Source organism: Paecilomyces variotii (assembly GCF_004022145.1).
Source record: "Paecilomyces variotii strain CBS 101075 chromosome Unknown C8Q69scaffold_9, whole genome shotgun sequence".
NCBI lineage: Eukaryota > Fungi > Ascomycota > Eurotiomycetes > Eurotiales > Thermoascaceae > Paecilomyces > Paecilomyces variotii.
In genome coordinates this window covers 44275-70841 of record NW_021167148.1, presented here as the reverse complement: position 1 = coordinate 70841, position 26567 = coordinate 44275, and the positions used below count along the sequence as shown (strand labels likewise).

At 45.1% G+C, this 26567-nt stretch overlaps 10 protein-coding genes across 10 annotated transcripts; 4 read left to right on the top strand and 6 right to left on the bottom strand.

Annotated features, from left to right (window-relative positions):
* Positions 1–44: 44 nt before the first annotated feature.
* Positions 45–1135, top strand: C8Q69DRAFT_473576 (putative ubiquitin-40S ribosomal protein S31 fusion protein). The gene is made up of 4 exons (XM_028631054.1): positions 45–143; positions 319–424; positions 502–782; positions 846–1135. The coding sequence occupies exons 2-4, from the start codon at positions 331–333 to the stop codon at positions 933–935; spliced, it is 465 nt and encodes a 154-aa protein (XP_028483091.1). The 5' UTR covers positions 45–143; positions 319–330; the 3' UTR covers positions 936–1135.
* Positions 1136–3296, bottom strand: C8Q69DRAFT_473575 (endochitinase). The gene is made up of 7 exons (XM_028631053.1): positions 2875–3296; positions 2630–2730; positions 2277–2530; positions 2175–2204; positions 2070–2119; positions 1952–2012; positions 1136–1883 (listed from the first exon to the last, which is right to left on the bottom strand). Exons 1-7 carry the CDS (start codon positions 2995–2997, stop codon positions 1219–1221), a joined length of 1284 nt encoding a protein of 427 aa, XP_028483090.1. The 5' UTR covers positions 2998–3296; the 3' UTR covers positions 1136–1218.
* Positions 3297–3543: 247 nt separating this feature from the next.
* Positions 3544–3854, top strand: C8Q69DRAFT_473572 (hypothetical protein). The gene has a single exon (XM_028631052.1). The coding sequence runs from the start codon at positions 3568–3570 to the stop codon at positions 3772–3774; it is 207 nt and encodes a 68-aa protein (XP_028483089.1). The 5' UTR covers positions 3544–3567; the 3' UTR covers positions 3775–3854.
* Positions 3855–6362: 2508 nt separating this feature from the next.
* On the bottom strand, positions 6363–7129 carry C8Q69DRAFT_508680 (hypothetical protein; the record flags this gene model as incomplete). Its single annotated transcript, XM_028633004.1, has 4 exons — positions 6363–6491; positions 6563–6728; positions 6793–7027; positions 7117–7129. 4 exons carry the CDS (start codon positions 7127–7129, stop codon positions 6363–6365), a joined length of 543 nt encoding a protein of 180 aa, XP_028483088.1.
* A 1297-nt stretch (positions 7130–8426) lies between these two features.
* C8Q69DRAFT_522894 (nucleophile aminohydrolase) lies at positions 8427–9808 on the bottom strand (the record flags this gene model as incomplete). The annotated part of the gene is made up of 5 exons (XM_028633554.1): positions 9479–9808; positions 9352–9414; positions 9147–9241; positions 8879–9091; positions 8427–8813 (listed from the first exon to the last, which is right to left on the bottom strand). Exons 1-5 carry the CDS (start codon positions 9483–9485, stop codon positions 8427–8429), a joined length of 765 nt encoding a protein of 254 aa, XP_028483087.1. The 5' UTR covers positions 9486–9808.
* A 1393-nt stretch (positions 9809–11201) lies between these two features.
* C8Q69DRAFT_323969 (putative threonine synthase) lies at positions 11202–13558 on the bottom strand. Its single transcript, XM_028627398.1, has 7 exons — positions 13299–13558; positions 13160–13246; positions 12832–13048; positions 12606–12784; positions 12384–12548; positions 12137–12331; positions 11202–12080 (listed from the first exon to the last, which is right to left on the bottom strand). Exons 1-7 carry the CDS (start codon positions 13371–13373, stop codon positions 11307–11309), a joined length of 1692 nt encoding a protein of 563 aa, XP_028483086.1. The 5' UTR covers positions 13374–13558; the 3' UTR covers positions 11202–11306.
* Positions 13559–13857: 299 nt separating this feature from the next.
* Positions 13858–15519, bottom strand: C8Q69DRAFT_473547 (hypothetical protein). Its single transcript, XM_028631051.1, has 4 exons — positions 14844–15519; positions 14683–14742; positions 14562–14633; positions 13858–14487 (listed from the first exon to the last, which is right to left on the bottom strand). Exons 1-4 carry the CDS (start codon positions 15262–15264, stop codon positions 14033–14035), a joined length of 1008 nt encoding a protein of 335 aa, XP_028483085.1. The 5' UTR covers positions 15265–15519; the 3' UTR covers positions 13858–14032.
* Positions 15520–16822: 1303 nt separating this feature from the next.
* On the top strand, positions 16823–18658 carry C8Q69DRAFT_473543 (hypothetical protein). Its single transcript, XM_028631050.1, has 2 exons — positions 16823–17235; positions 17339–18658. Exons 1-2 carry the CDS (start codon positions 17116–17118, stop codon positions 18623–18625), a joined length of 1407 nt encoding a protein of 468 aa, XP_028483084.1. The 5' UTR covers positions 16823–17115; the 3' UTR covers positions 18626–18658.
* Positions 18659–19022: 364 nt separating this feature from the next.
* Positions 19023–20718, bottom strand: C8Q69DRAFT_405737 (hypothetical protein; the record flags this gene model as incomplete). Its single annotated transcript, XM_028628086.1, has 6 exons — positions 19023–19413; positions 19474–19664; positions 19723–20003; positions 20064–20089; positions 20151–20389; positions 20440–20718. The coding sequence occupies 6 exons, from the start codon at positions 20716–20718 to the stop codon at positions 19023–19025; spliced, it is 1407 nt and encodes a 468-aa protein (XP_028483083.1).
* A 1595-nt stretch (positions 20719–22313) lies between these two features.
* Positions 22314–24498, top strand: C8Q69DRAFT_473534 (thermophilic glucose-6-phosphate isomerase). Its single transcript, XM_028631049.1, has 6 exons — positions 22314–22895; positions 22965–23200; positions 23262–23455; positions 23517–23859; positions 23917–24037; positions 24092–24498. The coding sequence occupies exons 1-6, from the start codon at positions 22772–22774 to the stop codon at positions 24289–24291; spliced, it is 1218 nt and encodes a 405-aa protein (XP_028483082.1). The 5' UTR covers positions 22314–22771; the 3' UTR covers positions 24292–24498.
* The last annotated feature ends 2069 nt before the right edge of the window (positions 24499–26567 follow it).

Below are 26567 nucleotides of genomic sequence, written 5' to 3'. Positions count from 1 at the left end.
GAATATCTCACACTCCGTGTCCCGGCGGGACTCGCGAAGTTATCTCACGTGATCACACAATGGTTTTAACCCGTCGGGCTCGGCACATTTTAAAGATGTTTTACCACGATCTCGAAGAAGGTTGAGGAAGACAACTTGTCGAGGTGAGTACTGATGAACGATTCCTGGCTGTTTATGTCGCATTTCTCTGCAGCTGTCTATTCTATATTGTCCGGTTCTTTCTCTACAATATGGACGCTGCTGTGAAATCTGACTTTCTGACTATGCCGCAAAATGAAACGTCAAGTGTGAACAGAGATACTAACTGTCGCTTTACAGGCCTTCGTCAAGATGCAGATCTTCGTCAAGACCCTCACGGGTAAGACTATCACCCTTGAGGTGGAGTCTTCGGACACCATTGACAATGTCAAGTCCAAGATTCAGGGTTCGTAGTCCCCCCTTGCCTTTCAACAATAATCATTATCGCGGAGCGAAAATACTGACTCTTGTGTGTTCTTCCAGACAAGGAGGGTATCCCCCCTGACCAGCAGCGTCTGATCTTCGCTGGTAAGCAGCTCGAGGACGGTCGCACTCTCTCGGACTACAACATCCAGAAGGAGTCGACCCTTCACCTCGTGCTCCGCCTGCGTGGTGGTGGTAAGAAGCGCAAGAAGAAGGTCTACACCACCCCCAAGAAGATCAAGCACAAGCGCAAGAAGACCAAGCTCGCCGTCCTCAAGTACTACAAGGTTGACGGTGACGGCAAGATCGAGCGTCTCCGCAGAGAGTGCCCCTCTGCTGAGGTGAGTCTTACCCTTTCAATCATAACTCTTCTGGCTTTCAGATTGACTGACATCTACTTCCAGTGCGGTGCCGGTATCTTCATGGCTGCTATGCACAACCGCCAGTACTGTGGCAAGTGCCATCTGACCTACGTCTTCGACGAGTCCAAATAAATGGAATAATCGATGGATCGTTTCGCCCGGTGACGGATCTTGATAGTCTTGTCAGGAGTGGCTCTTACAGGGAGCATACTTTGGGCGGAATCGTGGTACAGAGGTGCTTTGGCAGAAACTAGTTCTTGAATAAAACAGACTAGAATTCGCCACGGTAGTAGCTGCTTCGTCAATAAAATTACAGACACTTCCGAGCCTTCCTTAAAATTCTGTTCCTGTTCACTGTAATGGCTTCCTAGATGCATCGCGCTGTATACTTTTGCTCCCTTAACCTAGATAACCCTTATTCGTTGGGAAAACCAGCCCTCAAGTTATCGAACTTGCTCTCGGGGAACTCCAGCGCATTAGGCGATTGATCCAGCGCCGCCGGTCCTCCAACCCCTTCCACGAAGGTCCCTATCAGACTTCCCTCATGTTTGTTGGCATCTTTTCCGCCCCGGTCACCACTGCTTTCCCACCACATGCCTCCGCCCAGACCCCACTGTTTGATGAAGTCAATCTTCTTCTCTGCCATCGGCACTGTATCATACGTGACCATGGTCCGACTGGCTGGATCATAGCACCAAGAGCAGCCAGCCTTTGGATCCAGATACTCTTTTGCCCCAGGCCTAGGAAGCGCCTTATAGTCCCAGACGCCCTGCTCCCAGCTCCCCTCTCCGGTACCAGAGAATGGTGTACCGGGGCCGTCTGTGTTTGCGAAAGCTCGACCGTACAGCGGCATACCCAGAATCATCTTAGAGGGTGGGACGCCGCCTACTTGGATGTAGTGGCTTAGCGCGCCGGCAGTCGAGAAAGGCGTTGTGGTAGGATTGTCAGGGGATGGGAAAAGGTTCGCTTGATGGCCAGCCTTGCTGTCCCAGCTCCCGGCGTAATCGTAGGCCATAAGGTTGTAGAAGTCCAGATAGGGAGTCATTTCGCGAAGTTTGAGTTTCGTGTAATTCTGAGGGCCTATATAGAAACGTTAGTAAGGGGTTCATTGAGTAATGTACGTACATTGATTATCGTGTAGATCTTACCTGCCGGGCAGGCAATGGTCAAAAGGAATCGGCGATTATGTCCAGCAGCCCTGTCGAGAGTCTACAGGGGGCAGATTGTCAGCATCCAATCTTCCTCGCGATAGAAATAGACACTCACCTCCCGACATTTCTGCAGAAGGAGGACGAAATTCTGCGCTTCACTCTCATCTGCACATCGTTTTAGCGCTGCTTTTAAGTCACGTTATCGTATCATGCCACTCACCCTTGGGATACTCCCAATCGATATCTAGTCCTATATAGAGAGAACCAACCCATCAGTAAACTGATCTTTTCATGAGTCTCAAAATGTCATCTAGCAACTCACCATCTAGACCCAGGTCAAGTACTAATCGAGTTGCCGTTTCGGCGAATTTAGTCCGTCCAGGATCCGTGCTAGCCGGCTGGGCGAAATTGGAAGAATAAGTCCAGCCGCCAATGGAAAGCAGCACTTTGAGTTTCCTGTTGCGTTTTTTGAGAAGGAAGAGCTGCTTGATGCAGCCGTAGACGTTGGTTCCGACGTCGTTCCATGAATCGGTGGGGTAGTGCTTGTCGGTGTCAGACCAAGTGTCGGTCAGGTATCTAAGGAAATATAGTCAGAGCAACGGGCTTTCCCTCCTCTGTCTTCGCTTTGAATCTTGGAATAGCGAAGGCATTGGCCATTATTGATAGAGAACTTACACCTCTCCACTGTCGGGACGGACATTGGCAAAGGCATATAACACATGTGTCAGCTTTTCGGCTGGCAGGTCTTGCGGATTATGGTTGCGGCCATAAATTGCCTAATTGATGGATCCCATTTAGTTTATGTCCGTTTTTGCAAGATCTCAGTATAACATTCTGTCGTTTCGACAAGCGTAACACTCAGAGCCCGAGACGCGCTTCTTCGGCATTTCACAGATGGATAAGCTGAGTAGGACACATACCCAATTCACAAAATAAACGACTGATTTGATTCCCTCCACGTTTTGCTGCTGGGGAGCTCCGTGGTGATGCGAATGTTTATGACTGTGGCCCAGCCCAAATATATCAGATAGATGAGTGTGCATGTTGAGTAGGTACTTATGATGATCTCCTCCTGGAAAGTGAGAGGAGCAAAGAACGCTGCGATGCAATCAAAGCAAGAACTCCGTTGTTGACGGACCTGTGGCTGATACCGTACTTTCAATAAGAGTTTATATGCGGAACGTTGAATTTCGATCCAGCACAAAGGTGAGTCGGGAATATTAATGTCTATTTCTACATCAAGCGCCTTCCGGAACTCTGAGACGGGGTTTCGTCTTGGCACGCCTCACATTACGCCTCGCTGCGGATGTCAATAATAATGATTCAAGTGGATATTTCATTGGCCCTTCGATTAATACTGGCTAATAATAATGTGACTCTCGAATCACTACTACTAGCTACAGGTGCCCTAAGTACCTTTAGAGCGCTCAATGTGATGGGGATGTGTGGCTGAGGGCCTCCAGTGTGGCTTGGACACGCCGTAGACCTACGCATGATGGGGTCGTCTTTCGCCCTAGGTCTCGGAGAATAAGTACCTACCTAGGTAGGTAAGTACTAGCATTCAGTGCGGCTTCCTATATAGGTGTGAACGATGTCTTTTTTTTAAAGCCTCGATGAAGCGTATTATTAGCAACGTTGCCGTTGTCGATCCCCGTCGGTTGCGTATGTGGTACCACGGAATGGTGGTTGCCTTTGCGCTTAGCTTTTTACTTGCTTTCAAGTGGGAATATGAGCTCTCTACGGGGTGCTTTCTGAGCAAAGGATCAGTCTGCAGCATGTTTTTAATGGTCATTATATACTGTGAAACAAGATATCTTTAAATATATATATATAGATACCTACTTAGCGGTTTATTTATCCTGCACTAGATAGTTCGACTAAAACTGAAAATCTATATTCTATGGCAGCCAACAGTAGATTATTGCCTAAGTAATTTATCTTGGTGGCGGTTATAGACTGCTTGACACGTTATCTGACCATTGTTACTGGCGCCTTCAGTTATAACGTATTTCCCTGCTGACTGGACCACCCGACCGACCGGACCACTGCCGTATTATATACAAAATGCCCATTCTCTAGACCTGAATATCTCAACAATTACGTTTCTAAAGATTATGAGAGAAGATATATATAAAATATATATTATTTCAAATATATATGCTTAATTATATCTGTTTAAATTCTATAATTCTCTGGGTATTTTCCAAATAATATAATTACTAAAAATTACAGTACTTGATCATATTACCTAGAGAAGAAATAATTTTTAAAATCTAAAGTTTGAGTATATATAAATATACTGTCCTAAAAAGCTATATATTAAATATTACATATATTAGATTCGTGGTTGTTGAGATATTCAGGTCTAGAGAATGGGCATTTTGTATGTAATACGGCAGTGGTCCGGTCGGTCGGGTGGTCCAGTCGGCAGGGAAATATGTTATCTTTTGCCTTATTACTAAAATCTGGCCACCATGTTGGAAAAAAAAAAAATAAAAAAAAAAAAAACCGACGCCGTCCCGACACTCAAGTTTCAGAGAGCCTGCCGGCATAAGATTGTTCATCAGTTCGCGCCTACTTCGCTTGGTATGCAGAGAAAGCAGGTCTTTCTTGAACATATTTACGGTCTACGCGAGATCAGGCGTAAATGCCCCTTTTTATGCGCAGGAATCGGTGATAGCTCCTTGCTCTCTTGGAGCTTAGTTGGACGATTTGAAGTCAATGCGTAACTAAGTGCTACTGTACATCTTAACTACTACTACTAGTTACTACTACTACGATTTTGGTATCTCGGATATAGTTAATTAGTCCCGGATGCACTATTATTATTATTATTCTAATTGTCAGCATTACATTTCCAGCTTAAGCAGTGTAGAACCCTTGCATCAACAAACCTGTTAGCCTTGTTTATAGTTAGTTCTCTGAGCGATGCGTGCATTCAGAATATCACTGGTGTTTGCAGTAGTATATACTTATATGGCGTGCGTCGAAACGATATTCCCTAAAGCGATTATCAGGGCACCTTACGATTTGTATTGGGTAGATAGAAGATCCCAGGCCTCTGAGGCTGAAAGGCGAAAAGTCGAAGCTTCCTCGACCATGCAATTATAAATACCATTTCGCCACAGTAAATATAATACCAATAGACTAGTTAATGCCATGCATGTCGTCAACTGCATCACAGAGTGGGCCGCTGAAAAAGAAGAGAGCTAAAAGTGTCCCTTTTATTATTATTATTTCTCCTTTTCTTTCCTGTGGTTTTTTTTTTTTTTTTTTTTTTTTTTTTTCCCTTCTTCGTCCCACGAGATCTCCGATCCCTGCGCTAGTTCAACCGTGCTGGCGGATCTGGGCGACCTTCATCAGCTGAACGCTTTCCAAAGACTAGCCATCTCTGCGATCTGATTAGCCCTGCAACAGGACGCCGGTCGCCGATAGTCTGACTAAAACAAGCCTTAGTTCCCCAATCCCATACAATCAACTACCTACCTAGGTACTAGATAACTAACAACCCACAAAAAGACGACGTGCGAAAGATTCCCCGTTTCCTGCAGTTAAAAAAGAGAGCCCTCCGATTGAGTTTATGGTGGAGTAGGAACTTTTGCTTCCTTTTCAGCTGTTAACTGTCGCCGATCCGGATTCTGGGGATACCTTCCCCCCTTTCGAGGCTGCGGACAGGGTCGGATATAACATAGTACAATCACAGAGATCAGAAGGATATATCCATATTCTAGGCTAGGCTAGACTAGACTAGACTAGACTGTTAGACTACAATATGAAGGTTCTGGTTTCATTGGTGATCGTAAGCGAAGCTAGATGACTTTCGTATTTCCCCGTAGCAACTTAGGGAAGCACAGAGACAAGACGGTCATGGGGATGACGACAGGTGCCCCTTTTGAGTCTTCTCTGATCGATCGCCTGGCCCTGTCTAACAGAAGATTACTGGCTAGATCTCCCTGAGCGCAATCCTAGCTAAGGTAGGATAATCAAGATCCGAGATATTTGGAGCCGCCGGAATGACGCTCTTCGAACAGAGGGAGGGGAGGTAATGTAAAGGCATCAATGATATGTAGCTGAGATTTTAATTTAAACAACTTTTTCCTGAAACGGAATCTATCGAAGCCAACAGCAGCGCCGACATGATATTTAGAAACAAGAGGGTATAAGTATACATTGGAAATATATATGTCACAAATTTTCCGTTCGCTTGAGAGCGAAATATACGTAGAAATTCTACCAGCAAACAAAAGGGCGTCCTGCGCCCGAAACGAAATTGTCGTGCGCGTTTTCTGATAGCAGTAAAAACAGTGCAACTTGGACGACAGGTCGGTCTATGCTTCGTCATATCGATGAATCATCGAGGGAATGATGAGATCTACAAGGATCAGTGTCCCCTAGATCGAATGCGGATTCAGGATTGCGATCGTACATAGTTCAGAATGGTCGCTAGGGAGGGGTCGTCGTCCAGCCAGTGTCCTGCTCGAACATCGGCGGTATGGAGATCCGAAACGACATGCTGGTCGGTAATGTTGGCAAGCTCCTGTAGGCAGGTGTACATCTAGTCAGCCTCTGAATACCTGCCTTGGTGGTTAATCGGTAGGAAACACCAACTTCTCGTAGGATATCATTAATTCTGCGCAATTGAGCGGCATGGCGCTCGCTAGGTCTTTCACCACGAAGCACGTTGGCTCGATTGATGGCCCAACGCCTGGCTGCTGCAATTCGAAGGTATATCTTGTGTGCCTGGAACCGCCGGACACTTCCGTCAAGGATAACCCTGTCCGAAATTAGTTAGCAGCAGGATCTCTGGATACCTTGCGACAATAAATCTGGGGGGATACCTCTGCAGTTGTACTTTCTGTGCCTCGTCATCGGCACCCTGATTCTGGATGGATGCCAAATTATATTGAGACGATAACAGTCGTTGGGCAGCATCGAGACACTCCCTCATAACGGCAAACCCTTCCTCATGCTGTTCTTCCGCCGGTACTTCCATCCTCTGTTGCGAAATATGGAGTTGAAGGGTGCGGTAATCGTTGATCAATTCCGCAACCCTGACAGCCCGCGCATCGTTGACTACAATATTCCACAATGTTAGGCGATGTCAAGTGATATTGTACGGCGCGAAGGTTTTACGATCTTCTAGATGGAGAAGTAACACTTACGTCCGTCAGCCATGTGTCCGGATAAGCTCGATGCTCTCTATGTATGATAGGACGAATGCAAAGAAAATCAATAGGAAAGTACAGTATGAGCCAACAGAAACTGCCTCCTCTGATCATTGTCATCTATATTCCCGAGGACGAGATATTCCTTATAAGGGCATGCACATATCGACTCTGGATGGTACTCCTGAAGACCAAAACATTGTTGAAAGGGTCAATTGGAGCATCTTGAAGAAGGTGGCTGGCTGCACCCAATAACTGTTGAAACTTCCGGACGAAGAGATCCCAGCAGGTTCCTACCCATCTCGGTGGATCTAGATAAAAGAGACTTCCTCGAAGAGACCCGCGTATCCGCAACATTAATGGAGACATAGTAGTGTCTGAACGCCACGGGATCGTCAACGGCAAGCTAGGCAATCGAGAGTAGAGACTGGTGAGGTTCGTCACGGATCGATTATCCGTGGCATGCAGGGCGAAGCTCGTCAGGTCCCTGCGAAATTCGACTGCGAATAAGAGACGCCGCAGAGCTTTACGGGCTTCTTCGGGCACGGGCGGACGGTGGATGCCCTGGGCCTTCTCTCGATTCTCTCGATTTTTGCGATCTTCCGTTTAGGGCGGCCCCAGCCGTGCGCCAACTGCTCCGCCGCCCGCCAATTCTAGCAATAATAATGGCCCAGCTGCCTCTGAATACCCGACAAGCAAAAAAAAAGGCGTCATGGAATGCAGTGGAGCTAGATACTTACAGCCTTGCGGGTAGCCGCATCCTTGACAACTTGACAGTGACCAAGCTGAACGTCGCTCCACCGCGATTAAAGAGCAATGGCCCGGTCGTTGAAAAACGATCTAGGGGCTTCTCAGACGGCAATGATATTGGAGCTCTCCCTGCATTTAGGGTCCCAAGTTGCCCGCGTGAAAAACCCCACAACCGAGATGTGAAAAAGATCCGTGACGTTGTTAGGATCGAGGCTTACCTGGACCAAGGGACGAAAGAGATCCATACTGTCCTACCTTAATAATCGAAGCGCCAACAATCGCAAGTGCACTGCCCAGCCTACTGGACCACACGAAAATTGCCACTGATACACGGGCGCACCTGACGTTCAACATCACCTGGACTGTTGCACGGGGGCATCGACAACCAACTAATAGGCATGAGAAAGCCGGAGGCCAAGAGAAGACCGAAACGAGAGCCCAGCTAGTCACGTCACAGAATCACTTGTCATTTATTACATCTGCAAGGGACCCGAAATCCATACCAGGCCACGAGTGCTAAATCGTATCTCCTTCGGTCTCATCAACGCCCGTTCTAACTAGTCCTTTTCACTGATAGCTTGCAACCGCTCGTCAATCTCATCCTCTGTTAGTGCCCGGAACTCCGTACTCGTCCCTTCCTGGCCATCGGTGCGAGGGCCTCCAACAATCCCGATCTCCAGCTCGCCTTTCTTGAAATCGACGCTGAGGACGTTACTCAAGGTCGTGATACCCAGCTCCACCACATCCTGCCAGCTACCTTCCGCGTAGTCCTTGTTCTTCAGCTTCTTTTCCAGGAAGTTGAGAGCCTCTTGCTGCTTAGGCCCCGAGGCAGTTGCTTTGTAGCCTACGTAGTATCCAGCTGGATCGCACTTGTACAGCTGTGGACCGAATTCCGAATCCACCGAAATAAGGGTCATGGCAACTCCCAGTGGGCGCATGTAAGCCTGAAAACCGTCTATGCGTTAGCCATCCATGTTGAGCTTCGTGACGATATAAGGGGGCTGCAGACTCTTTGTGTGTAGACTTGGTTGATATTGGCAAGTCGCTTGGAGAGGACATCGCAGGGCATCTCATATCCGTACTTGTATCGAAACTCCGCGGCCTCACCACGGGCTCGGTTGACCTGTGCTCTGGCATCTGCTATGGATCCGGTCATGACACATCCAACTGATGGAGAAATCTTGAAGATATGCGACACAGAAGCAGGATCGATCAACTTGTCCTGCGGTCTTTGTCAGAAAGGGCGCAACGATATACGGCTAAGGTTGCCAACTTACAGGGACCTTCTTCTGAGACAGGACCACGGCACAGTTCTTCCCTCTCACCCCGACAGATGTGATATTTGCAGCGGTGATAGCCTTGAAGGCATATTCTATATGGAGATCGTCGTGTTAGCGGGCTCCGCGGGAGTGATAGACGGCTGAAGGGTCTGTCGCTAACGGGACTACCGCTGGACAAGACGTTGGCCGGGGTATTACTGACCAACTTGGTACAGACGGCCTTGGTCGGAGAAGATTGTAATATGCCTGTCGTAACCTGCGCTTCCTGCTCGGATGATATTCGTCAGTGATCGATGAAGTCATGGTCGACAGGGCCATGCTGCGCTTACCGGACATGGTGGCGACGGCAAATTGGACCACTAAAGGAAGAAAGACGGAAAAGATATATCAGAATGGGGTATTCTTCAAGTATGATGTTAGATCGTGGAAGAGAGAGGTGGCCCAAGAGGTTCGGTGCCGCAGTGATGAGCTGAGGTGTTGGACGCGTGCGAGAAGCTGCCTGGCCTGAAGCTCCCGACGGCGGGAGAGAGCTTCGTGTGCCCAATGGAGTAAGCTCGATTCTCCGCCCACCGCCTTGAGGCGGCTAGAAAGAGAACAGCAGGATACTTTGACTATATACAAACACTTTTGATATTATAGCCATTCGCCTTATCTAGGAAGAAAAAGAAAAGCATAGAATTTGATACTGAAGCATTGTCCAACTTAAGCACCCCACGGTGTTGCTTGTTCGAAGACCTCTCCCGCAAGAAAATGGACACGTCAACCTCCATCGCTCTCGACATACTTAGAGCTGATCGAGGCAGTCGAAAACTATCTGGGACACGATTGTGTTAAGTAATTAATCTCTACAAGTGCAAGGCAATCTAGGGCACTGACTAATACTTTACTTTCTAGGGTTTGTATACTGCAGCTCCCTTTCAGGGCCAAAGCGAGCTTAGAAATTATACCCGGGATCTCCAGGACATAAGCAACCGGTATCCCTCTATTCTTCGGCAAACTAAGGTGCAGTGAAAACTGTACCATGAGTACACTACCTAGGTGTATTCTGACTCTTACTTATAGCAAAAGTCCGGCTCGTTCATAGTAAGGTCCCGTATATGTGGCGGAGTCATCTGGAATCGAGAAGATGGACTGGCCTGTTGTATGTATAGTATCTTCAGCAGTGTTTGCCGATGCAGACCCATGATAATAATACGTCAACACAACCCGTCAAAAGTGCGCCATCCCAACACCAAGGTCCATATGTATCCTTTCACATAAATATCAACCACATACGACCATAGGGTGTGGAAAACAGGGCTTCCCGTCCGCTCAGCCGTACTTAAGCCGCACGCCGGCAGGTTAGTATGGGTGGGTGACCACCAGCGAATCCCTGCTGTTTGTATATATTCGTCTTTTTTTTTCATCTTAAGTTTATTTTGCCTCTCCCAATTCTTATTATTAGCTATTGTTGGCAACAATGATTAGGTTATGCTATTTTTGAAGTGTAACTAATAGATCCATAACTTAGTTAAATAGTTGAGAACAAGACTAATAATAATACATCCATGTAAGCTTTCCCTGCAGCAACCACCTACGCGAGAATGGCCATTATACAATGCCTGTTGTATACTTTGCCTTTGCTATCTCTTCATTTTGACAATTTGTCTGCCCATCGTTCTCCCTTTTCGTAAGCTGAGCTGAGCTGGTTTAAACAAGGGCTCGGGATAGTGGGCCCAAAACAATGACGTCAATTCGGAAAGAGTGTGAATTGGATATAATCAATTCACAATAACTTACCTATGGCCATGATTTGCGGGGCTTCCTTCTCCAAAATTTGGCGAGGTTGCTGTGAGAATATCCATTCATAATGCCGCCACGACGCTGACGCCGGGGTATGGGTTTATTACACTCTGCATCATCCACCAAGAATACTAAATACAAAACTTCTGCCAGAAGGTGGCACATATGACTTCTGCTGCCAACAGCAGGCGCAAGGTGTATGCATGGATCGTAAGAAAATGATGTGAGGAAAGAGAAGTGTGACTGAATGCTTTTAGTCCTGAGTCTATCCCACCGACCTTTTTTAAGTTCACTAGGCCCGAAGACTCAAGTCACAATATCAACAGAAACTGGCAAGCAGAACACGTATTCGCCCGAATATGGTGTTTGTTTGTTTTAGAGCTGTATTTCCTTCTCAACTTGCTCTTTGACCAGCTCTCTCACTGCCTGCCAATCGTTTTCGACGGCAATAACGCGCTTTTCCTTCTTGTCAAGGCCGATGAATTCTTCCGGCAACACCTCCTTTTCGAAGTTAAATCCCTCCTTATCCTTGAGAGCCAGCTCGACGGCACCGGCGAACTTAGCCGGATGGGCTGTTGAAAGAGAAATATGCGGAATATTTGGGCCAGCGCGCTGCAGGGATCGAAGGGCAGCCGTGACGCCGACGGCAGAATGCGGGTCCAGGATATACCCAATCTGGTCATAGATGTTCTTGATTGTCTCGAGAGTCTGCGGGTCACTGACTCTTTCACTGTCAAATGACCTGTGTGCGCTGTCGAGAATGTCCTTGTGGACGGGGCCAAAACCGCCCTTTACTTTCAGGTCGCTAAGCCAAGTACTGACTTGCTGATCTGCCTGTTTATTGCTGGCCTCGTCATCTGTGCTTCTGGTGCTGGCGAATTCGTGTGCCAAGAACCAGAGAAGTCGCTCAAAGTTGCTGGAGACCAGTATGTCCATCGCTGGACTGAGTGTTTCCCGCACGCCACCTTCGTGAGCCTTCGCTCCGTCTACATCGAGTCCACCCTCTGCCTCCTGGCCTTTAGCCGGCTTCTTCTCATACCGACCCGTCTTCCAGAATCGATCGAGAATATCATTCTCGTTGGTTGCAATAACGAGCTTGTCAACAGGAAGACCCATACGGTACGCAAAATAACCTGCCAGTATATCTCCCTGTGTCAAGCCTGTTAGATTAAGCGTCTGAATGAATGGAAAGAGGGGATGCTGACAAAGTTTCCAGTCGGAACCACAAAGCGCACTTTGTCGCCGAGCTTGAAAGTATTGGAAGTTCTCACAAGAGAGAAGTACGAATAGAAATAATAGACGATTTGGGCGAGGATTCTCGCAAAGTTAATCGAGTTGACCGCACCGAGTTTCAACACGTTGTTCGTATCAGAGTCGCCGAACAAGGCCTTGACGATGTCCTATTGCATTGTGAGTCCAAAGTCCTGCGTTTCTGACATTCTAAATCCATACCTGACAATCATCAAAGGTCCCTGTCACGGCAAGATTATAGACGTTTGCGTCTAAGCAGGTTGTCATTTGCGCCTCTTGTATGGGACTGACACGGCCCTTCGGGTGCAGTATGAATATGGATACATCTTTCTTGCCTCTGAGACCGTAAATCGCTGCAGATCCAGTCTGCGAAACAAGTTAATATCTTTGTTGGATCCAAGGCAGTAAAAGAGGATGGCTCACATCACCGCTCGTCGCACCAACCACAGTCAGATGATGTCTATCTGCTAGCTGGTTAGGTCCCATAGCCTTGCCATAATCCAGCCATATACATTGCTTGTTAAACGCACCTTTGCCTTCTTTCCCGTGGTTTTTCCGCGTGAGAAAATACTCGAAGAGATTTCCTAGGAATTGCAAGGCGCCTAGAGTATGTTAGCTTGAGAAATTGTCACAGCCATGCGCAACGTACAGTCTTTGAAGGAGTAGCTGGGACCGTGGAATAGCTCCAGGAGATACAAGCTGTTGTCCTTTAGATGAACCAACGGCGCAACATCCTTTGCACGGAATGTCGAGTAGCTCCGATCAATGATGCCTTTCAGGTCATCCGCTGGGATCTCGCTGCGTGAAATGTAAAGGCTGAAAATCTGGAAGGCCAGGTCCGTGTAGGAAAGGTCGCTCCAACTCCGCTGCGGTCGTCGTCAGTCTTTAGATCCATTGAGACTGTTCTGGAGGCTAAAACGTTGTCTCCGGCGACGAGCGCTCATATGATAGCGGGATATATGGCATTTCGCACGTACCCAGTCCACTGCAGTGGGGATTTCGTGAGGCAGGAAGAGACCACCATCCGCGGCGAGGCCCTTCAGGACCACCGTCTCGAACGAGAGCTTGGAGACATTAGCATGTTGTCGGGGCGTATCACAGGTGGAGGAAGCTCACGCCATAGTCACCACCTCTGGTAGAGTGATAGATTTGGGACTCAGTATGAGCCCTACCCGTAGATTCGTTCGCCATGGTGCGCAATTGTTGCTTTGCAAAGGCTTTGCCCCTCGTATGAAGGTAAGTTTTTGGTATCAGCCCCTCCGGAAGATAGATCGTCCGGTCTCGCCGCTGTTGCAAACGGGAAGAACAGGCCACGTCAACGGAGATGATGTCTTGGTGTCCTGAGTAGCTGAATGTATAGGCTTTGAATTTAGAATTGAAAGGATCTCGAATAATTTTAAAAGTTTAGGCAAGTTGTGGCCGCTCTGAAGAGAGCCAATGCTGTCTTCAAACGATGCTGAGTCGCCGAGCGCCGATCTCGGATGACTCACAAGCCACTTCCGTGGTCGAATTGGACAGGAAAGAATAGTTGCAAGATTACCACAAGGCAACATTTTCATTATTAGTTGCGGCAAAGGCCAGCAGTCTGCATAAGAACTAAGTACGTTCCTCCACCTTTTTTTTCTCTCTTTCTTTTAAGATTATCGGAGTAAGCTGATAACATGTTCTTATCAAGATACAAATCGACCGGCGACATCCTCGTCTCAATAAAAGCATAAGACATAGCCAGTCATACCTCATGCACCGTTAGATAAGAATGGACCAACGAGCTACTCACAGATCCTTCTCCCTACATGAAGTGCTAGGAGAAACAGTAGCGAGACAGCTCAGTCCACCTGTTTAGATGATGCTTACAGGGTGACGAGGGCAATCATTGCCACGGCCATTCCGAGAATAGCACTAGGCACTCCATTGGGAACACCGTTGCTCACTGCAGTTCCAGATGGATAAGGCGCGTGAGTGTAAGTCGAGGACGCCGAAGTCTTGGTGGCCGACACGCTAGAAGCCACAACAGAAGTCGTGGCAGCAGGGACCGAGGATGCTGCAGGACTGGAAGAAGCTGTCTGCTCCGAAGTAGTGCTTGTCGAGGTAGACTCCACAGAACTATAAGGAGGGATCGGTGCATATCCACTGGAACTATATCCACCAGAAGAGATGGAAGACGTCTGAATAGGAATCGGAACCGGAATCACTGGCGCAGAAGAAGTCGTAACTTCAGAAATAGTCGCAGTGGTGGTGCTAGTCTGCGCAGTGGTTCCAGGAGCGGACGAGCAAACTTCCACGGTCACAGTGGTAGTGACAGTTTCTGTCAAGGCTGGCGTCAGTAAGTTTCGTCGAGGAATGATTTAAAAATAAGCTTAAGTCTACACAGTTACTTACCGGCGCGAGCGAAAAGCTGGTTGAACTTGGCAACGTAAGGCGCGTCATCCGCATCATGGAGGTTCAAGTTGTCTACTGGATATCAGCTCATGCAGACAAGATATGTTGGTGGCGGACATACCATCAAGAGCCTCAAGGCTCGTGACATAGCCCTTCAGGGCATCAACCTCGCGAGGAAGCTCTGTGAGTTGTGATTAGATACCAACGATATTCGTTCTCGAGATCCTCTCAATACAGAACTCGAGACCATTAAGACTTCTTATGTCTCGTAGGCAGACTTACTGTCACCGTGTCCAAGGACCACAAGGGCCCAGAGGACAAACAACACAATTATCTTGGAGCTCATCTTGGACATCATCTTGATGCTGTTGTGGGAGAAGATAAACTTAACGAGCAGTGGGCAGTCAAGATAAAGCTTTGAACGAGCGGATTTGATGAAAGTCTCCAAGGATGGATGGTGGTGAAGAAGGTTGAAGAGGATGAGGAAGGGAAGAAGAAGGAGAGAAAGTGAGAGAAGGGGAGGGGCTTTTTGTTGTGAGCGAGCTGGGGGACGCGCCAAAAAGGAAGGCGCGTTGTATCCGGAGGCCTCCCACGAAATGGCCGGCTCAGAAATCTCACTTCGTTCCTTGAGATTTTCACTTAATCCTATATCTTTCAGCCTCTCCTCTTTTACCCGAAGGCTGTCTCCAGAGATGGGAGACATTCTGGAAGACCACGTAGGCTTGCAGACGAGCTCATAGCCCCGAAAATGCCGAGAGATGAGTTCTGCACGTATAAGCTGCAGATGCCTTCCTTGTCAACATTCATTTTAATTTGCTTCATATATCCCGGTTGCCCTTCTACTACTTTCCAGTCGGTCTATTCATGAAGCATCGAAGCCTATATGTTCATTTAGACTGAGAGTATTACGTATACAGCACCAGCAACAATCCAGATGCTCCAGCTATTTATCTTGAGAGCGAGAGAAGAAGGCAGGGATGCTCTTATGCACAGTCCGGTATTGCTTCTGATTCTATAATCCTCTCACCTCCTTGTGAGCATATTGTTTTGGATACCAACCGCGAGCTCCTAACCAACGCTGCCATACTGCCGCTGGCTCCTGACTTTAGATAGTGCCATGGATAAGCCTTCGATGGGAACCAATGACAACGAAAAGCATTATTAGACTTGAGTATTGCTCTCTTTGCTCGGACCTGTCGTCTCGAAAACGTATTCATGTCGTACGGTTATGACGTCTTGATTTCATATAGTCGCAAAAGTAGTGTTTTTCGCTGGCCTACAGCTAAATGTACACGGTCATCGCAGGGAGTAACTCCTTTTTACTAATACTGGCATCTTATTGAAGTAGTTTATTTAGCACTCTTTACGTACAGCCTAACTACTACACCTACAAAACTATTCTCAGGTTCTTACCCCATTTGCTTCGAATTCTCTTCCTACTCATTTTCTTTAAGAATCATAAAATATTGAGAGCTAAGACGGAACTTCTCCAGCGCTAATTGTCCAATGATAAGTATACAATTCTCAGCCTCACATTTCTACATACATGGTAAAATCCTTGAACCTCATAGTATAGTCTACTATTCTTGGGGAGGCATTATATAGACAAATACTGGCCAGGTGAATTAGGCTCTTATGTTTCATGAATAAAAGAATCATTTGCATGTAGTACTACATCTGTTATTCTGATGAGACCTCTGGCATTAGCATAATACCACTTACACGCGAAATCCGAGATTCTAAACAAATTATAAGTCGGGTTCACACTTCCCTATAAAGTAGATATTTTCAATGGCGCGGGGATCTCTACCCAAGTCTTGAGTACGTAGTTAGATTAGAAATGCACCGCTCAAACGCCGGCATTTTACCTCGGCGTGAAGCACATTTTCTTGATTAGGAATGATGTGCGAACAGAGTGATGATTTGTTATAACTATATCGAGGATACTATAGGCTCACCTTCATGCGCTAAATACGCGACTCTCTTCTGCACGGACTTCTTCTTCACATGATGCCCTAGGGCCTACGGAGTACGGAGTACGGAGTACGGAGTAATGATAGTGTAAAAAAGAGGTTCTTCTTGTTCCGAGGCTTGGTGGATCGATCCTGATTAGTCTATCTAAGGCTAGTCTAGCTGAGTGGAGAAGGAAGCCAGGAGAACATGCTCTAAGCGAAAATTGTTGAGATGGCCAAGACGTTGCTCAATGCCAAAGAGAGGCTAGTTAAGTGGAAAGAGCTAATATATTAATGGCGGCCAGCGGACGGGCACAGTCTTATTCTGAGCGTAGAAGGCAATTATCAGCTCCAGTGCGCATATTATAGATATGCTTCCTTTGCTGGCAAGCAAGTAGGGAAGAATTTACCATGTCTGGAGTGGTCTTTCGCTAAACACGGATTGTCGCATCTGGGGTTTAGTCTTCTTTTCCTGCGACATTGATCGGGGTACGCATCTCGGCGACCTTCTTAAAGGGAGCGGATGCTCTGGAAGTCTCCCGTTTTGAGTTGCTGTTCCCTTCCTGAGTCGCCTTGCCTGGAGCAGCGAGAGGCATAACGATATGAAAGGAGATGGGAGGAAGACAGTCGCCGTCGTCGGCACGGGTATGGCAGGGCTGACGACCGCATATCTTCTCCACCATGATCCTGAACAGAGGTACCAAGTTAAACTGTTAGAGAAAGTAGGTAAGCGGAATTAGTCATTCGGGTTCAATAGTTAGAAGCACAAAAGAATATTTCCCGCCAATTCGTGACTGACGGACTGACAAAACCACCCTGGCGCAGGAGAACCACCTGTCTCTGAGTTCCGAGTCTATCCAACTCTCATCCTTCAGCGATGAAAAGGGGAAGACAGCCAGCTGGGCTGATGTCCCAATGCGCGCGTTCGCTGGCGGATTCTATCAACAACTGATCCAGATGTACGATCATCTTGACGTACGATATCATGCACAGCCATTTCTCTTCAGCTTTTCTAGATCGTCGCAGACAAGCTCGCGGTTATATATGACGTATGCATCAAATTTCCATCAAATACCATGGATCCCAGGGAAAGGTCTTGATTTCCTGTTTTGGCTGGTAGAGGCAGCATACGCACTGCTTTGCTATCTGTGGTTCACCATCTGCTGTTATCTGGTTTTCCCCTTGGAGGGGTCCCCATCAAAGCGTGGGGAGAGTCTCGGAGAGTACCTGCACAGGATCCATATGCCCGAGTATCACACAAAATATTATCTCTTACCCTTAATGTCGAGTGTCTGTACCTGTTCTCACCAGGAGATGTTGAATTTTCCAGCAACGGATGTTCTGGGTTACAAAAAGCGCACTCATCTACAACCACATTTTGTGGTCGAGGATGGGATTCGGTCCGTCCAGGATAAATTGTCAAAGGGTGTTGATGTGCGTTTTGGAGTTTGTCTGACGAGAGTGGAATCCCGGGGTGACAGCGTGGAACTCACATGGACCGACTCAACTGGCGTCGCTAAAACAGAAGCCTTCGACCTGGTCGTGCTAGGAGTATCGCCGGATATTGCCGCATCTGTGTTCGAACCCGTAAGATCGACCCTGGGACAGATTCCGACATGCAAGGTGGACACAGTCGCACATACAGACTACTCTACTCTACCTCCTCTGTATCATCCAATAGAGAAACATGTCGTTTCTTCAGCCGACTCTCTTGCCGCTCTGATTCAATCTGAAAAGATAGCTCAGGGCATCCATTTGTGGACTCGAGATGGAAACTCAGAGGCCGCTCATGAACAGCCCTGCGGGGTAATCGTGACCACGAACCCCCTGAAATCGGTTGATCCAGCCAAAATTATCCGGTCGGCTACGTTCACTCGTGTCCTTCGTACTCCTGAGAGTCGCGAAATCATCAACGGCATTTTCCTGGGTCATCCTTCGAGAGTTGGCCTCGCATCAGGGTGGACGAATGGAGGCGGAGGAGTCTACTTTGTTGGCGGGTGGTGCTGGGATGGAATGGTATTATTGGAAGGTTGCATTGTCTCTGCGATGAGAGTGGCGTCAAGTCTTGGAGTACAAATACCCTGGGAGCAAATGAAGACGACGACTATGTAAATAAAAACTATACACAATCTTATGTAGAAGCAGTATTCATGTAATCTAGCCTCGTAAGGAGCGTATTATGTTTGAGTCCGTGGTAGTAGTATACTCATGCGTAATAATAAAGGCGATATTATGGGGTTCCTTCAATATTCCTAGATGGATGCTATACGTAGAAAGTAGCAAGCAGGGAAGCCTCCGTATATATTGACGTATAACGAGCATTTAGACGTTAAATTTTATTGGTGCCCCTCCGTGGGGACAAGGCGACATGGCTCAAATTTGGTGTTGGGAGGAGGAAGGCGTACTTAAATAGATGTTCAGTATCAGTCAATACACTGCAAACGCCAGTGAACTGAAATGTAGGACCCCTCGGAACACCTCTGCCAGTAAAGCGTTCCCCCGAAGTACTCTAGTAGTACAGCGGGTTCTCCGGGTCTGTGAGATCGAAAACCACAGCAGAATGTGGCTTACCGCCGCCACGGTTCTCAAATTCCTGGCTGAAATTGATGGAACGGTTGAAGGAAATACTGCCATCATCGTTGATGTCGATGTACTGTGCTTTGAAATCGGCTGGAACGTTGACAATACCGATTTCACCCGTCTGCACGAAGTAATCGGTGACGACAATGTGCTTTTGATCAGGCGTGACCTTAATGTAGTGAGGGCTAACGATGGGATGTACCTCATCGGGATCATCGAGACGCTTGACGTTGTTGAGGTCGCTAATGTCCAGAGCAGCGACGTGGTTAGCCGAGGTGAGCGTCACGTACAGGAACTTGCCATCCTGAGTAAGATCAGTGCTAAGTAAGAACTGGTTAGTATCTGATGCACGGATTTTCAAGAACATAGGTCAACCATACTAGCTGGCGATAGGGTTCGATGCACGAGCCTGATCGCCCAAGTCGAAGAGGAGCTCTGCGACACCCTGCTTGCCGTTGGCATCCTTGCGGGAAGGATAGACGATCCAGATCTGACCGCTACCCACAGTAGCCGCAATAGCAGCACCTTCAGGGTTGCCAGGGATGAACTTCACGTCCTGGATACCTGAACCCTGAATCCATACAGTGGTCAGACAGTATGCTCAAGCTCGATCCGGTAATGAAACTCACGTTAGGGATAGTGATGGTGTTGAGGATGGTCCGAGTCTTTAGGTCCCAGAGTCGAAGAGTGTTGGCACGCACGACTCCCGTGCTGGGCTTCAGAATTGACAAAGGAACAACGAAGTCAGAGGTCAGGATGAAGTTCCTCTCCCAGTCAATTGAGATACCATGGGGAGAGAACTGCTCGCCCAAGATATTAAGAGTCCCTTCGACATCTTCGGGCCATTCATGAATGATGTTGAAGTCGGCATCGGTTTCGATGAGCCTGCCGGGGGATGTACCAAGAGCAGCTAAGAAGAAAAATGTGAATATCGAGATCTCTAGCACAGGGTTTTCTCAATTGTACTTACATCCCATGTATGTAATGAAAAAACCCCTATTTTGCTTGTCAATTCTACATCCTAGACTACTAAACTGTAGACGGGGGATCGTCTTACCCATCAGGCTTTGCACGAATTTCGTCGGCGATGGACGCAAGAACACCACGGTTGCTCTTCGTGAAGGCAGGACGATAGGGGTTGCTGACGTCGAAGTAGTATGCAGTGTCTTGAAGCTTCAGCAGTGATAGAAGACCTCCACCGACAAGGGTCTTCCCATCATGAGAAACTCCCAGATGGTGAGGGTCGTTGCCACTAGTGGGAACGTCGGTCACATAGATGAGTTCTCCAAAGGTGTCCTAGAATGTCTTAGCTGCTATGAAATCGAGCAGGAGTTTATCGTACACACATCATCTAGACTGTAAGTAGCCAGGAAATCGGCATGCTCCTTATCCCCCGCTCCGACCCAATAGTATCCGATCTTCTTCGGTCTAATGTTACTGGGGGTGAAAGGAGGGCTGTCAAGTGGTGGCAGGGGCGCCTGGAAGATGGGCAATGCCGGTAGAAGCTCATAGAGAGGTTGGATCAGAGGCGTCGTCACACCTTGGATCTTAGGTATGAGGGGAGGGAGTGAAAGAGCTTGAGAAAGGGGAAGAAGCCCCAGGACGCTAAACCAAAAGCCAGCCATTGTTACACCTTCAGCCAGATATCAAAACAGAAAATGTGCTCTAGTTCGAACCGGACAGTGATTGAAGTAAGGAATGGATTAGCATGAGCACATTTGAGGTATTTCCTCTTAGTATATATGCTTTTCTGATCTCATATTGTATCTACTCCTGAGCCTTCTTCTCTGCAGAGATCTCTTCAATGCGCAATCCATGGCCTCGATCGTGTCATTGAAAGAGGAATAACGAAAGTTCAGTCTGCGAAAACCCTAAACAATGACTATTGTGATCATCATCGGCTAAACTGTGATATGATATACCGCCACAAAAAAGGCTGGATAAGTTGGCGAGAGTTCAAATTATCCTCTCTCGGCGAGGACAGCCAACCGCTTCCAGGCATTCCATTTCCGAGATGTCGATAATATGTCGTATCTTGGTTACCGACAAGGCTATGTTACCTGTTAAGGGTTAAGCTAATGCAAGCAGAATAGGAATGCTGCCTCTTGTGGACCTGATGCTCGGGAAAATATACATATACGGGGCATGCGGCGCAAACGCGGGTGATATGAGCTAGAAAAAAGCACGCCTTATTCGAATAGAGGCCATTTCCTCTCAGGATACCCATTCTATCTCAGAGCGTCAAAAACTACCGGAAGAATCATCAACACCGAGCTCGGTTGCCACTTGACCTTTCTTGGAAGAACAGTGCTTCTCTTAGACCAGTAAAGCTAGTTATACTCCCAGAACTTGTGTATGATACAACCCAGAGGGAACGGATCATCTCATGGAGTCACACAACATTTTCTGTTAACTCCATGATTCGGCGATCTAGGAAAATATGATCGCTCAACTTTTATGACAGGCATAGCTTGAAGTCGCGGACCCCAAGGGAAACCTAAAGCAGTTCCTTTCCGCCATGAGCGCGGGTTGAAGGGGTAATCCAAGAGGAATAAGCGTCTAGCGCTGAATCGAGATAATTCATGAGCTGAGTCTGTGCGATGGACAAGCACGACATCGTTCTCGGCTTTCCCAAAACATAATACATGGTCCTCGGGATCTACAGGAGCTCCCAAATACGAACCCCGAGAGACGCCGAAATGATACGGACTCAAATGTCAGCATTGGTAAACTGCAACAAATGTTAGTCGCTTGTTTTAACGTGCAGCTCTGGGCTATACCAGCCGTGTGAACTTGAAGGACAAAGTTTAACGGGTCTCCAACTGACCAAAAAGAGAACCTACGAAGTGATGGTCTCCTATTACGCGATTCCACTTAGTCCCAGCATCTAATCCTCAATCTCCGCACTGCAAGCTTGCCGATATTGGGGGAGAAGGAAAGTGAAAAGCTCCGACCAGTCGTTACCAGTCCTTCAGACTTCAATTGACAGACGCTCGACGATATGTGTTTCATGCCTTGAGCTAGGCAACATGATGAATGTGATCCAGCTGGATCAGCTGCCTCTCCGGTCCAGACATCCCAACTGAGGTGAAATGAAGCTTCCTACTAGATATTTTGCACGGAACTTGGAAGTATGCACGGGCCGCCAGCGGAGGGCTTGGCATGCTGGCTAAGTATCCCGTGCCAAGCATGGCGACATACTGCTTCATCCTCACTCCATTCCTATATCACAAACAGGCTGTGCTTCTCCAACACAAGACCTCGCCAAGATCGCACTCTGCAAGTTCCCACTGATCTACAAACGCCTCAAGTGTGCACCGATATATTGTGGATCAGAAAGATGCTCTTCACTAGACGATAACAATAGCCACAATCTCCGCCAGCGCATCCTTCAGGGACCAAAGCTCTATCTAGCTTTTTTGCTTCTAAATGACGTGATGATCGTATTTGGAATGGAATCACGAGAAGTTGAACAGTTTCCGTTTGTTTTGAGGCTAAGCACTGGCGTTTTTGGATGAGTATACGATGTCGTGATGGTTTTGTATACAAGGCAAACTCAATTGGCTTTGGGTACGATACCTTTTAAATACCCGATCAAAGCCCCTATTGTCTCTGTCTCATCCCGTCTCGACCAGGTGTTCTTTGTTTAATTGGGTTCACAAATTACAGGCCAAAACAATGAAGTTCCTTCCGCAAGTCCTCTGCTTCGCCTCCCTCGCTGTGGCATCCCCTGCAGTCAAGCGTTCAGGGTTCGGTGACGGTGAGCCTATCAACGATTCGGGCAAGGGAGCTCCATTTTCTGGTAAATACTTCCTCCCTTTAGTGTCAGAACTTCTAAGGGACGTATGTACTGAGAATTTACAACTATCAGGAGGAACAAACCATGCTATCGATATACAGAACCCGGATAACTTGGGCCGCGAGTCGACAGACAATGGATATGTTCCGAATCTGAAATGGAGTTTCTCTGACTCTAAGACCAACCTCTATCCTGGAGGCTGGTCTCGGGAGCAGATCACGTCCGATCTTCCACAGAGTCACGACATTGCCGGTGCCCAGCAGCACCTGATAAAGGGAGCTATCCGTGAGCTGCACTGGCATCGAGTAGTAAGTGACACCGTTCAATTCCTCCGGGAGAGTAATATGTTGGCTCACTGTTCTTCTGTAGGCTGAGTGGGGCTACGTCTACAAAGGAGCTGTCACAGTCTCCGCCGTTAATGAGGACGGCCAGTACGAACTAGACACAGCCAAGGAAGGCGATATCTGGTATTTCCCCAAGGGACAGGCCCATACTGTCCAGGGATTGGAAGACCAGAACGAATACCTTCTCATCTTCGATGATGGAGACTTTGAAGCGCAAGGGTTGGTGCTTTACTCTGCTATTAATTGAGTACCGCCGTATACTTATTGTCAATCTGCACAGCACGACTTTCATGATCGACGACTGGATAAAGCACACTCCAAAGGACATTCTTGCGAAGAACTTTGGTGTTGATCCCTCCGTCTTCGGCAAAGTACCTGAAAAGTTCCCCTACATCCTGAACGGTACTGTCGAGGAACAGAATGTCACTGGCGGAAACGGTGCGCTCGTCGGTAACAGCTCTTTCGTGTACCACTCGGATCAGCATGAGACCGAACCCGTGCCTGGAAACGGCGGTACCTTCCGCAAGGTGGATTCTACTACATTCCCAATTGCCAAAACTATCGCTGCAGCAGTCGTCGAACTTGAGCCTAAGGGCTTGAGAGAACTCCACTGGCACCCTAATGTAAGAGCACTCGACCGCTTCCAGCAAACTATTTGAGCTAATTATATTTTCTGGTAGGCTGAGGAATGGCTTTACTTCCACCAGGGACACGGCCGTGCTAGTGTCTTCATTGGTAGCGAGAAGTCACGCACCTTCGACTTCTCTGCCGGTGATACTGCGGTCTTCCCCGACAATTCCGGTCAGTATCCACCCTATTGGTTTTCATTATCGACATAACTGACCATAGATATAGGACACTACATTGAGAACACGTCTGATACCGAGAAACTCGTGTGGATTGAAATCTACAAGAGCGACCGTGTTGCAGACATCTCTCTCGCTCAATGGCTGGCCCTGACTCCTTCACACATCGCTGCGCAGACCCTGAAGGTCGACGAGGAGGTTATCCGCCATATCAAGAAGCAGAAGCAGATTCTCATCAAGGGAACGTAAGTCTGTAATCGATGCTGCACAGCGGACACGTCCTCATCTAGATAACAAGAACGAGGATCCTGGTCTAAGGACATATAGCATGTACATTCTATTCTTCAATTGGCCCCTTCATTTAATATTTAATATAAATATTGTTTCATATTATAAGACAATATCCTGGTAATTTCCGCTTCTAATCAGAGTATTAGAATTATATATTTTTAAGGCTTCGATATAGCTAGTAAATTAGCACTAAGGAAGCTTAGAGGATCTTCCTATATAAAGATCTACTGCCTTATTATTATATAATAGGTATAACTTTATTAAGAGTTATTATTAATATACTATATATACTTCTTAAAAGATAACTGTAATAAAGAGAAATATATTACCTGCGTAATATAGAAAATTTTTAAATATAAATAGTTATATATAATAAGAGTTATTACTTATATAAAGCTAAGATTTAAAAAGGTTTAAAAACTATATTTAACTTAAATAAATAAGAAATCTAAGTCTTTATTAACTATATTAAGTTTTAAAGCGCTTAAAAGTCTATAAATATAAAATATATAATACGCCTATAAAGCTTTCCTATAAATTAATATTAAGGCAATATATATATTTTATCTTTTTACCTAGAGCTAGAAAAAAGACTTATATAGTATTTGCAGCTAATATTAAAACCCTTAGTTATATACTATATTTTATATTTATTTATTTAACTTAAATAAACTCTAGTAATAATCTAGTTATTATTAAAGTATAGGCTTAGAAAATAAATTTAAATAAATAAAATAAAGTAGTTAATACTAAGACTAGTTATAAGATCTTTATTTAATTAATTTAAATTAAAATAAGCTATTATAAGTAAGCTTAATAAATAAAATATAGCTTAAGGAGTTTAAATTTAAATTAAGTTATATATTAAAGATATTTTTATAAAATTATATAATTTCTTATATTAAGAACTTAGCTAGCTCTAGGTTATATAAACTAAATTCTTTAATTACTTAGCTAAAAAGACTATAATAATTATACTTAAGTGTAATTAAGCTAGTATTAAACTATATAGCCTAATAATCGAGATTCTTAGAGGTTTATAAAATACTGCTAAAGCCTTATACCTTATACTTTATATAAATATTAGCTAATAAATCTCTTTAAATAATTTATTTTTTATACTAGTATTATAATAATACTTCTTTTCTTAAAATTAAGCTTTATTAAAACTATTTTTTAACTTTAGCTTATTTAAATAGTAGTAGTAAAAGTTAGTAATAATCTCTTAAATATATTATAAATAGTATATAGGCTTTTTAATTAAATTATTATAATTTAACTATTTAATAATATATTATAGTTAAAGGCTTTTATAACTTTAATATTTCTATTAAGAGTTTAAAATATCTTTAATAATTTATTTTTTAAAGCTATTAACTTTAATAAGTAATAATAATAGTTATTTTTATTTAAGTATAAAGTCTTTAATAATAAAGTAAAGTAAGCTAATATTAAATATAGAATAAATATATATTAAGATAAATAAGTTAAGCTAATAAATATATAGATTAATAACTTTAATAATATAAAATAAGCTAAAATTCTTTTAATTAAATTTCTTCTAAAAGTATTAAATATAAATATTTTAAATATTTAATTAAATAAATTATCTTATATAATAATAATAAGCTAAGGTTTAATAATAATTAATTTACTCTTTATAATAAACTTAAATAATATAAATTTAAGTATAAATATAATCTATAATATCTTATATCTTTTTAATAAAGGCTTTAATATTTTTAATAATAGGCTAATTTATAGGCTAAATAAGCTTAAATCTTATATATAAATAGAATCTATAATTAATAAAAAAGAATAATACTTTAATAGTCTTAAAATAATAAGAATTTAATATAAACTTAGCTAAAAATAATTAATTAATCTAATTATTTTATAAGTAGCTAATATAAATATATAAGTATTATTTTAAAATAGTATTTATTCTTTTAATTTAATTATTAATCTTAAGGTAATATAATACAGTTAGGGGATAAAGTTATTCTTCTATTAGTTACATAAGGAAGTAACTATATAATTAAGTTATTAGCCTAAGGCTCTCGCATCTTATATCTTTATACCCTATTAAAATAGTAGAGGCGATACTAAGGTAATATTATATGCCTATATCTATATTAGTATACCCCTTTTAAGAAAACTATTATCGTTCTTAATAATAGAGTATAGAAATATATATATAGATATAGTATAAGATATAATTAGATATTTCTATA